Below are 13,481 nucleotides of genomic sequence, written 5' to 3' on the forward strand. Positions count from 1 at the left end.
GCTCAGTCTTTTTGTTCTGCAACAGGTTTTTGGGGATTCTTCTGGGGGGTCTGTAACCCCCCCCTATTTTGACTAGACTGCTGTTCCCACAACCAGGCCAGTTACATATATAAGTCTCACACCCAGGACTTCCTGTCATGCATCTCTCTCATACCCTTCCTAACATTCGATCTACACCCCTACAGAATCTCCTCAGCTCAGTCCTCACAATACTAAGAAGGGGGTTTGGCCAGCCTTGTCCTTCTAGCTAGGCTGGTATTTCCTCAGCTGGGCGAGCTACGCCAAATATACTCTGCAAGTCTTGACTCCCTCAAACTTATCTCACCAAACTACTGAATAAAGACATCATTTTATGGATTGTTAAATTTTAGAATGTTACTATTTGTACTGCATTGCAATACTTTACTCATTGATTGGATCCAGTTTTCAACAGAAGCTCAGCAGAAAGGTCGGATTCTATTCTCACCTTTTTCGAGTCTTGTAAGTATATACGGTATATTTATCTTGTCTTCTGAATGCCCCTTTGCACACCTCTCTTGCACCCCTCCCTCCACATCATCTACTGTATACCCTTGCATCTGCTCCCCAGCTCATTTCTCACAAAAGTGAGGGGGATTCAGTCAGCCTCACTTAACCTGCCGTTCCCTCAGTGATATTCTCTAATACAGTTCACTTCTATGTCCAACTTATTAGGATTTGACTGAATTACTGAAAATGTTTTTGGTAATCAGATATTATTTTTTTTATTCTACTACTTCACAAAATCTTGAGCAATTACTAACTTTTATTGAGAGATATAAGAAATATAAAACCAAAACATATAAAAAAGGGGGCAAGGCAGAAGTTCAGTGAAAAAAAATAGACAATACCTGCTCATTATGGCTTAGACATATCAATGATTTTCACAACATGAAAAGACTTTAAAAAACAAAGCAAAAACAAATATTCTTTTCATAGCTTCTCTATCTAATCTATCTAAAAGCAAGTGGTTTTAAACATCAATACAAACAACAAATATCAAGCAATGCAGCAGTGAAGCCCAAGGAGATAACATCTCTGAGTCATTACTGGCCTAAGTCTACTTAAAATACAATAATAATTACAATAACAATAACTGCGTACAGTTATCTAGCACTTTTGATCCCATAGGCAAAGTGCCTCATATTTAGTAGGGGGCCCATTTTATCCAACACTGAAGTGCAACAAACACCTGGGTGATGCATATCAACTATCTGCAGCCTCACTACACACCAGCTCATAATGGGAAATAAGGACCTTACAATTAAATTAAGTGAAACATTTAGGAAGTTTGATCTGTGTAAGCCTAAAGCACAAATTAAACAAAAACACTGGAATACCAGGAGATCTTTAATGACCACACAGTTAGGTCCTTGGTATAAACTATACCAAGGTACTGTATAACCTTTTACAGCACAGTGTCCCTAGTCACCCTACTGGGGAATTGGCTTGGAAATCATCATCCACATGGAAGAGTGTCACTTACATGTCCACCAACACCAACTACAGCAATAACCTGGTTTTCCATGAAGTACTCTGATCCCAGAATTGAACAAGGTCCAACCTTTCCTTATCTTTCGAGGTCCGATATTCATTCTATTCACAGTTAAAGTATCATACTGCTAATATTAAATTTCTCTCAAATTATGAATGTGGTAACATGGCTTTTAAGTGTATTTTGCTTTTTATTGGAATACTTTCAAATAATAAAGGTACTGTATATAAGGACAAATAATTCTAAATCCTTTTGTTACCTTTTTCAGAAATACTGTGCCGACTGACAGAAGATTGCCAACTGTACATAAAATAGGATTTAGAGGCACCTAGTCTATTACAAAAAGTGATGTTAGCCCTTTGTGACCTAAATAATACTGAATTTTTCTGGGGTAGGAGAGACAGTTTTTTGAGTTAGTGGCATTCAACACTAGTGGTACTGGTAAAAAGAGGGGTGCCCATAATTTGCTTTAATCAAATGTGAACTTCCCATTTTGGTGCCCTGACATGAATTACAGAAACTAACATCTACCAATTGCAAAGGTTGCTTCAGACAATAAAGAGGAACTAAGATGGGGAGAATATTTAAAGCCTCACTGGCACTGAGCCCCTATAGAAGGTGGTATCACCCATTTGATATGTTGATAGTACAGAATTCTCCCACAGTCCCAATCATTTTGTAGAAGAATTCACTGCTTGTCTTGGGAGTAAAGCTCAGTGGCTCTGAAGACAGAGGATCCCATAATCAACTGTGATCAGGGCCCACCATGGCAGTATTTTGATAGGATGACAGTTTAATAACTGGATGATCAAGACAGGTGATTTTTGAAGGAACTATAAAATTTATTTTTCCCTTAAACTTTGAGATAAACGGGACTCCAGCCTGTTTATGGCAAGGGAAATGTGTATCCAAACAGGAAGATTTCTATGAAATATAGTGGTCCAGAACATGTATGTAAATAATAGCAAAGTATCTTTTCTTTGAGCAATCAGTTGCAGACTACACTCTGTACAAACTGTACCACTGTATCTGTGTCTGTCCCTGGCTGTTTCAGTCAAATAATTTAACAGGAATTATTTATGTATTCTTCTTTTTTACTTAGATTTTTACTTATTTCTATAAAAATTTCAGTGAAGTTCAACTTGAACCTGCCTTTCATCATTAAACTACATTCTAAGTAATTTAGGTTAAGCTTCTTGAAGATGTCTTTTTACTGATGCCAAGAACAGTATTTATAGATGAATTATCATGGTATTATCTTATTCTATGGAGCCACTTACAGTACATTACACACTATAGACTCTCCAACAAATCATTTGACAGATTTTCACATTCATACTTTTGAAATAATTAGGTTCTGAATGCATTCCATTAAGAATCTACGGATGTTACTCTGGATAAGGACATCTACTAAGCAAATAAATAGCAATAAATAAATTACAGTAGACAAATTAGCTATAAGATTTTCTTTTTAAAATTTGGTCAGTCACCACAGTAATATTAAATATAACTATAATTTTACTACTACTTCTAAAAAGACTAAAAAGAATAATAATATGCCTCCCTCTTTAAACAAAAATGGTATGTAGGTCTGGAAAAGGCAAATCATCTGAAAATGGTAAAAGGTGGGAATTATATTTTAAGGTTGCACAAAACAGAAACAGCTGTATTGAATATATTACTAACAGAAAATATTCACTTTTACCTTAATGTGTTTTGAAGTCAAATTACAAGATGTCCCACAATGTCCACACTGGTCAGTGCCACAAGTCCTTGTCTGCTTCAGAAGGCAAGGGTAAAATTCATTCTCTGAAGACAGAATGAAACACATTCAGAAGTATTATTAAATCATTTAAGTTGAAAATATATATAATATGATTTTTATCTGAGTCTTACTTTCAATCATATCTGGACAAAGCATATTAATGTGACACATAGACTGAAATAAATACAAGATGAAGAATACCAACATATACAAAATAAACCTAACACACCTAAAATACCAAGTCCAATCAAATTCTTATTCTTATTCTGATATGTAATATTTGTGAATTCTGATGTTCTAATTACATCTGCCCCTTCAAATAAGAATAGCATTCACATTGGAAACAAACCTGAACAGATTTTATGGAATATGTTAATAACTAGCTGTATTATAACAAAACCAGAAGTCTTTAAGAAGTACGCAGTATTTATTATCAACTGTAAAAATCTGGCAATAGGGTTTATTAAAACTAATGCTACAATTCTTTGAATCGAGCTTGTGTAATACTCGAAGTGAAACAAAAATCTTCAATTGTTTTGCTTTAAACTTCCATACTTTTCTACTGATCTGCACATATCAATCCATTTTCTAACCGCTTTATCCACTACAGGGCCGCGGGGAATGGCAGAGCCTATCTCGGTAAGCAACAGGCAGGATACCCCTTGGGCAGGATGCCAGTCCATCGCAGGGCACTCACAGACACACAAATTCATAGAAGGTCCAATTTTCCCAGTAGCCATTTAACCTACCAGTATGTCTTTGGACTGTGGGAGGAAACTGGAGCAAACATGGGGAGAAAATACATTCTCTATACAGATAGTATCCCAGGAATTGAACCCAGGGCTCCAGCACTGTGAGGTAACAATGCTAACCACTGCATTGCTATGATCTGCACATATGTTTATCAAAAATAACCCAAACTGGCATGTAGTAAACTTTTGTGCAATTTTTGTGCAATCAAGAATGCCAAAAGTATTAGTGCAGCTTTTATTTTTGTATACCTAAAATGTAGTTTTGTAAACAATGGCTACACTGAGATTAGTTATTAGTTATTAGTTATTAGTTATTTGTAATACCCTTGTGATCTCAGATCCAGTCGGTAACTAGTTAACAAAAATAGACCAAATTTAATCATTTGACTGAGTGGTGGAGATACTAGTACATAACATGTATGTACTATGCTACCGGCATATAATTTACAGATAAAAAATGTTTTTTTAAAATAAAGAATTATGGGGTATCCATTCTAAAATGCGTGTCACCTTTGGTCTGATTACAATAGTGCAACAAGTCTCTGTTGGTGTGCCAAGCAGAAAACTGCTTCAAAACTACCTCTCCTGAAATTGTGTTTGAAGCTAGAAAATATCTTCATCCTCCCAGGGCTTGACATGTACTACGCATCAAATTCAAAGGTTGATCAGGTAAAGATGACACTTCAAGAACTGGTGGGCTAATGTAAAACAAGCAATGCAACCATTACTTGAAAGGAACGTCTCCTACTGAGAGTTGTGGCAAACTACATCCTATTGTGGAAGCATATCCATTGAATGGAACTGACGGTCCACGACTGCTATCCCTCTGATTGGAACAAAAGTCCACATTTAAAGTAGCCAGTCAAACCTGGCCAACATATGTCTGGGAGGTGGGTAGAGAAATTACACATAAAGGGGGAAAATTGTGAAACAAGCAAAATACAAAACTGACTTGTTCCTTAAATTTCAGCATGGAAGTTAAAGAGAAATAATCATTAGAACCTTCAAAGTGTCTTCTACAATCAAAGTCATATAATTTTAATTTAGATTGAATCATTTTTTTTCCAATGAATCCCAAGGATACTAGAGTACTTTCAGAAAGCATATCACACAGAAATATCAGATCCATTGCTGGTGAGTGGGTAAACTGAGAAATACAGATCTGGGCTACACAGTTTTAAAAGTTTTCTAATGTCATTAAAAAAAAAATAATTTAAGCATTTTTCTTCATACTTAAGTGAAAATAGCAGTATTGTATCTTCTGACATAAAACACAAATCAGATTTTCAAAATGTGTATAAGGTGAAACATGGGGCAAACTGTGCAAAGAGATACTGATAAAACTATCAAAGCATACTCTACTTTTGGTTTTGATTATCACCGGCTCAATAGGGCACTGTGGAGTGGTATGGTTAATAAGTCCAACCCAATTTCTGTCCCATCACTCATCCCTTCTTTTGAAAGAAATGCAAAAGAACTTTCTTCTTGACTTTATGCATGCCTAGGCAGCTCTTTCTCCGAAAGAAAGAGCCAGAGCTTTCATTATCTCATGAGAGAAAATCTGAATTAGAGAAATGAAAAATGCGCAGTGTAATAAGCAATGATGCGGCTTTATCTTTAACAACTTATTATTAGGATGACAGAAATCTAATTGCATGCGTGTAATTAATACAAACCATCCCAGAGAGAGAACAAGAAATACAAAGGGGACACTGTACAGTGAACTGTGCCTGCACACATCAGAGATTCTATTACAGACATGTTCATTTCTTTTACTACTGGAAGATCTTAATTATAGCAGTGTTTACATTTTATTCACTAAGTATCAGGAGTCCCTCAGTGTCATTTGCATCACAGAAAAAAATAAAATAAAATGCAGGCAGTATGTCATCTGCTGAATCATAATTTCGGTTATTTCTTTTTACAAATAACATTTCTCACAGGACTGGTTTTCCCTTTCCAGAGTGCTTGGCAGATTTCTCAGGGGAAAATAAGCTTCCTGATGCTCACAGTTTCTATGTGGTAACCAGGCCGCTTGCTGTCAAAGGCATCAGCCCTCTGCCCTAACCCCATCTGCTGTCTTTCCCATCCCATAAGGCCAAGGGTGCAAGGAGCACAGCTGAGGGAGTTACCACTGTAACATGCTTATCCCCTGGTATAGCTTGTTGGATTAAATCAACCAGAAATAAGTAAAGTCTAACTTAAAACAGCTATTTAAAGACAAAATACTGTAAAACAAACTAAAAAAAGCACTGAAGATCAACAAGGATATTGTACTTACTTAAGCATTTGTTTAGTGTCATACTTTATGAAACTGCAAAACAATGCTACATCTATATATTGTAAATATATAAATACAGAAAAACATTAATACATCAATGTTCAATGTTCATTTCATGTTCAATGTTTTAACTTTTTTTCTTCCGTGAATTTTTCTTTTGAAAGAAAACCTTTTCACTTCAATGAATGAGAAACCCCTGAGCATGGGAAGTAATGTACTGTATATGGGTGTAGGACAGGAAGAGGAACTTTCAAAATAAAAGACAAGGGGATAGAATTGAAACAGAAGAATGAGAATCATATACAAAATCAATAACATAAGTCAATATTTAAGCTCTAGCAATTCTTTCTGAATATATCTGATTTTATTCAAACACTGTGGAGCAGTTTTAGAAAGCCCCACAATTTTACAGCTATCCAATCAGAAACAATTTAGGTCAACAAAACATGTAATGACTGTATTTAATGCTTACATATATCATGCATAAACATGGTTTAACCAAATGAGAACTTTAAAACTGATTATAATTATTACAATTTTCAATTGTTGAATTTTATAAACTGCTGATATAGACAATGTCTAAAAATTCACAGAGAATAAAGATTGGAATTAATAAGTACAGCATATTCAAAATATACCATTTGCTACCCAAATTAAATAAAAAAACATTTTTTTTCAATAAAGTTCTGACACTCGTTGCACTGATTAATATATATTAACATGCTGTATGTGAAATTTAAAAAATTGAAATAAAATTTGAAACAGTAACAAATTAAGCAATGCTTTTTCAAGATAAAATATACTCTGTACACCATGTCACAATGGACCATAAAATAAAGTATTGCATTTTTAAAAGGCTTCAAGGAAAACTATGAAAAGGAAAGAGTAGGAATATGTGTTGATTTCATAAGCAGCTTAGTTTAGCCAAATGCATTACTTTAACAATGAAATATTACCTACAAAAATAAATGGATTTTGAGTATTTAGAAAGGATCTACCACTACAGTTACCATACATCTATAATTTAAGTAGCAAGTGACCTTCATATTTTAAGAAAAAAAGTCTTCAATTTAGACAATCTTAAATTACAAGTCAATATTTAAGTGAAATCACTATACCTAATAATTAATTTAATTAAATAAAATATATTTAATGGTCGATTTTATTAGTCGTAATCACTCTTTTTAGTAATACGCTTTGTGAAAGAATGATAGCATTTAAAAAAAACAGAAATATATCAAACATATTTTGTGATAAACTGACTAACCTTGAGCTACAAAAGAAATGTTTAGAAAATTATGCCCTTATGCATTATGTAGTCTTTTTAAACACAGATGTTAAGTTACATATTTCAACATTTTCACAATTAACTATACACCTCAACTTCACAATTCCCTTCCAAGACCGAACACAAAGCTGTAAGGCCATTAACATCATATTAAAACACTGTATCTCTTTCCCACAAGCAGGTATGTAATGGCCAATTATAGAAAGTGATGCACAGTCTGAGGAAGTTTTAAATTCTAAAGAAAACTAGAAGGTTTGAAGTTTCTGTACAAATTACCTCTAGTGCGCATTGAGGTAAATATTACCAACAGAATAAGGAATTTGTTTACTGGTATCTGCAAACTTCTAATCCTGCCAGCACTGGCCTTCAGTAATTTCTTAACTATGAGATTTATAGGTAACGTGGTTTAGAAATTTATGCTGCTGTCACATTGTACAATTAGATCTGCCTTATCAGTCATCCACCAGTTTGCCATTGTGGGAGATGTGCCATTCATTTGACCTAATCAGGTGATCTTTTTGGTTGTGGATTCAAGTTTTTGACAGGAAGAATCATACTTTAGCTGGAGAAATCGCATCACAAAGTATTTGGTTTCGAAACTTTAAGCCAACTGAGACTGATCAGTTGAATCTGTTTGCATACAAAGAATTATTAATAACTTCAAATTACTGAACAAGTCACATTAACTGACCAAACTGGCAGGTGAATGATTTAGTTAGATTTAATTTTATCCTTTTAATTATTTAATTCCACTTCCAATTTTTCAGCTTCAAAATCTTAAAAACGTTTAAAATGTTAAAAACGGCTTAACATTGTTTTCGGCCTTTTATGTGGAGGGTTAATCATGGTAGATTTAGTGCAAATAGGTTTACAAAGGTAATATTAAAAAATATGGAAATATTTAACATATAAGAATGATTGTTCTATTGTGAACATGGAAATATATCTAAGAAATGACTAATCTTTCATTTTTGGCAATTCATTATTATGAATGTATAATATGGTTAATGTGACATTTAATATATAGTATTCCTTTCTATACAATTTATGTACAGTTTCTAGTTGCTTCAAATTTGTTTTGCCAGTCACAAATCATGGGAAATTCTTAGATTTACAATCCTGAAATTTCCCCAAGGAAGAATGTTATGTTAAAAGAAAATGTTGATAATACACCTAATACTAAAATAATGCTGATATATTAATAACAAAAAAGATAAACAGTGCCTCACTTTTATTTATTTTTATATTATTTAAGTGACATTTTACTTTTACTTCATTTTATTAATCTTTTTTTCCTTTTAATCTTGGTTATAATTTAGCTGAGGATTATAGATTTAAAAAATGAGCGGTACAGTATGTAAAAAAATAATATTTTCACAGCTCATCTTGGGTATTTCAACAGGAAAATGTAAAGATTTACAATCACCTGCCATAAAAAGTGTAATTAAATGCTGCAAACAACCAATTGTCATGATTAGATAACACTTTCACTGTAATTACTGTATAAAACTGAATGAATGAGAAAATAAACAAAAAAGTGCCTGTACTTCATCAGTACCGATAGACATCCTTTCTCACAACGCCTTTTTCTCTTTCTCTTTTTTTTATGAACCTTTCTTAAGCAGTGTTAGTTTTCATGTATTACGGGCAGGGGCGGGTGCACTTTGCAAGGTCACTGTTTCTATTTTTTTTCAGAAGTAGATTGAAGGAAGGGTTAAAATTGGAATGGATTTAATTATGGAATGAATGGAATTATAATGCGCCTGCAGCAAGTTTTCCTCCTTATTTATTAAGCCAGCTGATGGGCCAGGTTTGATGAGGCACTTCTGGCATAATTGAGTCATCACACAAAGAGGGTTCCTCGCATTCAGAGTGGTTTTATCAGCAGCAAACAGACCTGATTACTGGCAATTACACTCTGATCTGGGGAAGGGAGAAAAAAGGGCGAATGTGCGGGGTAACTTCCGTGTTTATAGTTTACCCAGGAATAATTTCCACATTAATTTCACATGCTAAGTGTTTTCTGTTTCTGCATAATAAAGCATAAACAGGGCGAGATGGTACAATTTACTTTAACATTTCCTTGTAATGAATGTATAAGTGCACTGCAACTGCTAATAATTATAGATGAAACATATAAGCAGTTCTCCTTGTTAAGAGCAGCATGCCCTTCCTTTGTGGCTTAATTTATAAATGTATCAAGTAAATTATTTAAAACAAAAAGTATTTATGCCTATTATCCTTTCATAATCCTTTCATAATTGAGAAATAATACAAACACTTGTGAGTAACGCAAAAAAAACCAATGGAGTATAGCACTAAAATGTGAAACTGATTTTTTCCCTTTAATTAATATTCAAATGCATTCATTGTGGTTAAATTATACTCAGCACTGAGAGACAATTTTAATAAACATTTTTTTTAAAGGATTTTCTATTTCCAGTACAGCCTGGTACTAACCAGATGCCCTCCCCCTATAAAGCCAGCAGCTGGACATTAGAATAATTATAATAGCTAAGAGACATTTTAGATGCAAAAAAAGCTCAGATTCTATATCCATATCAGTTCCACCAATACCACACTGAATGTGCCTTTATTATCCATTCCAGACATTAATGATTATGTACTGAGTCTGGAGAAGACCAGTCACTTCATATGCAAATATAAAAGCTGTATATTTTAATATTTTGTAAAAATACCAATAAATTTCAAGACTGGAGAATCTGTCACTGGATCTTAAATGAACTAAATAGTTTATGCCCTTTAAGGTACTGTACATTTCAGCTGATGATAATCGGATGTCAGATCTGGTTAACTTAAATGACACTGATGAGCCTTAAAATTTAATTAAAAGTAAGGAAAATAATAGAACATTTTGGAAAAAATGATGTTTTATTGAGATGGGGGACTAAAATGTCAACTGTACCTTGAGTAAAAATTAGCAGATCATAGGACAGAAACAGTTACAAGCCTTCTTATACCTGAAACATTTAATTTACAGAATAAATGGTGAAAAAAACGGTAGGGTATTCCTGTACAATTTAAGTTCTCAGAATTTTTACATTTTGTAATAAAAAATGTTTTAATTCAATACCCAGGAAAATAAACTCACTTTCAATGTGTATTACACATGCAGACAATATATGCTTCTGCTTATACCCTTAAGTTTAAGTATATCACTGTTTTTGCAATACACATCACAGGGGAAAATATGTTAACTATTTCCTATGCTACCAGTGACTGTAAGGTCAATTTCAGCATCTACAGAATCAAACACTTGAAGTAAGATCTCTGAAGATCGTTAATGCGTTACATGTACAGTCAAAATAAAAAAAATTAGGTAAGCTAAGTAAATTCACAGAACAAAGAGCATTTTTATAGTGTCTGCTCTAGTCACAAGCACAGCAAAGCAAATCTGTGGGACTGCTTAAAAACAATTCCAGTTTTTAACAGTTTAAATCATGGCAATGTCTGGAAGACAGAGAGATAGAGGTGTTAACCCCAGTGTCCTGACTATGTTCCACTCTGGTATTTTACTATCTTGTCTTCCCTACTTTATTTAGCTGGTGGAACAATTCATATTTCTCCACCTTTTTTCTCCCATTGCTGTGTAGTGGAGCTGCTGGTGCATAATGGCTGCTCTGCATCACCCAGGTTGGCCCTGCACTTCAATGGTGGATGAGGTGAATTCCCAACTATATATAGTAGGTCTTTGGGATACTTTGGGTTGGAAAACACTATATACAGTAAATTGTATATTGAATTGTTGAAGTGTTACTAGTGGGCCAGCACGGCCCCACATTGCTGCTGTTGGAATTCAACAGTAAAACTGAACTGGTAAAAGCCTGGTAAAGCGCTGTTAGGTTTCACAGTCTGCATTAATGTTTCATTTTGAATGAGAAAATCATTAAAGGAATATTCAAATCTCTAGGGAGAATAAAACAACCTACTACAATTAAGAAAAAAGTTCACATTTGTAGCACAATTGTGAGTGGAAAACCAAAATCTAGATAGAAACAGTGACAGAGACATAACTAGTCTATGTGTTCAGAAGCATTAGGTAAAAAAAACCTCTAAGAAGCTTGCAAATTGCTGGAAGTAAAATGGAAAAGCAATTACAGGATTAAAGTACTACAGGTCTACAATTCATTAGCAGATCAGATTAACTAGGGAATAAAACTATGAAATAAAAAGCCAAGAATCCTTAAAAATCGCTGTTCACTCGCAACTCTCTCTCTCTATGGGGACCAGAGTTTTGAAACACCCCATGGAGAAATCTTAAGGACAACTGTGATTTCAGAAATATCATTCCAGCAGCCTGTGCTGAAGCCAAGTAAAGTGTTCAGTGTTTATGCCAAGTTGGGACTTTTACAAGGAGTCCTGCTTTTTTTGTGAGTACCACAAGGCAGGGCCGCATCATTAAAAAAGGCTCTTAGAATTCTGAACACACAGTGAAAGAGCAATGGTTCCAAGTGGTGGTTCAATAATTTGGTGTGATGGCATAACTACAGGGAAAGTAGTTATTGAATACATTTAGAAAGACATGAAAGTATCAGATACTGACACTTTTGCCATAATCATTTATTAATTTTGTATTCACATTCCAAGATCATTTCTGAGGTTTTCGCATAATCTTGAATCACACCAGTTATAAGGAGAGAGCTCGGAAGACCCAGATTGCCCCAGAACAGCTTTGAATTTACCACTGGGGTACACCCAATTCTAAAAACAGGTGACTACAAACTTACAGCTTTGTGAAACCTCTCAAGTGTTTTTTAATCTGTCTTGAAGACTGCGTCACTTCTTTAGCATTCAGTTAGTTATACAGAAATTTAAGTAGATGGGTTTTAGATGGGTTGAAGACATTGAGTCTTCAAGACAGGGCAATGAAATGGAACTTTGGATTATGGTGGGTTAGTTTGCATATTAGACCTTGAACAATGTTTTCCACAACCATCAGCCCTCGACATATCTTAGATATCTAGTGCTGATGTTGAAACGTTATTTGTTATTATTCAGAATATAGCAAAGTAAAACATAATCAAAGTTAAAATAAATATGATTCATTTACTGAATTAAAACAGAGATTTGACATGTAAAACAAGCTTATTTTTGTCATGTTAAAACAGTCTAATCTTAAATTGATTTTAGACATGGTTTATTCTTAAAAAATACTACGTAGTTTTTAAATTAATACTTAACAGATTACACATCCTTATTTAGAATTAGGTGGCATGAGTACTTTCAATATTAAAACAACAAAAGTATGCAAATAAAACCACTTCTTCATAACCTAGTTACATTTTAGTCTTGTCTATTTTAAAGTAAATTAACCTTTACATAATATAATGTGTTTATTTATTGCAGATCGGATACCACATTTTACAGATTAAAGTTATCTAAAAAGTTAGCTCAGATTTCTTGTTTTCAAAGAACACAAACAATATTCCAACTTGGCTGACCACAATATATTAATGATAATGATTAATGATATTAAAAAGACTGTACAATATACTAATGATGTAAATATATCCTGTGCATACTAGAAAAAAAGAAATGGACAGATTTTAAAGGAACAAAACATTCAGGCTTACACATGTGCTCAGTACAGTCTTACCCTTATTACAGCTTCTCTGCCGAAACTATTGTTTAGTTTTCCGAAAAGCTTTTTCATGATTGAAAATGCATGAATGCTACCAGGTGGACTGCATATTTGTAAAAAAAAAACCTAGTCACCGGTTACTCTAATCCCTCTCAACAAAAGGTAGTGTTCCAGTTCTCCTGAGTCTCTATAGAAAAAAGTTTATCATAAACAGCAGTTTTAAAAGAATCAGTGATTTAACACTGATTCCTAATCAGATTGTACAGAAATGAACAGCTCG

The 13,481-nt window shown here is 33.9% G+C and overlaps 1 protein-coding gene across 4 annotated transcripts in view; it reads right to left on the minus strand.

Annotated features, from left to right (window-relative positions):
• The window catches only part of st18 (ST18 C2H2C-type zinc finger transcription factor), a 135,051-nt gene that overhangs the window by 63,434 nt on the left and 58,136 nt on the right, over positions 1–13,481 (minus strand). For all 4 annotated transcript variants that reach the window (XM_015353792.2, XM_015353794.2, XM_015353797.2 and 1 more), the window contains one exon: positions 3,219–3,322. In XM_015353792.2, coding sequence (XP_015209278.1) covers positions 3,219–3,322 — 104 coding nt within the window. The remainder of the gene's footprint in view (positions 1–3,218; positions 3,323–13,481) is intronic.

This window comes from Lepisosteus oculatus, chromosome 6 (genome assembly GCF_040954835.1).
Source record: "Lepisosteus oculatus isolate fLepOcu1 chromosome 6, fLepOcu1.hap2, whole genome shotgun sequence".
Taxonomy (NCBI): domain Eukaryota; kingdom Metazoa; phylum Chordata; class Actinopteri; order Semionotiformes; family Lepisosteidae; genus Lepisosteus; species Lepisosteus oculatus.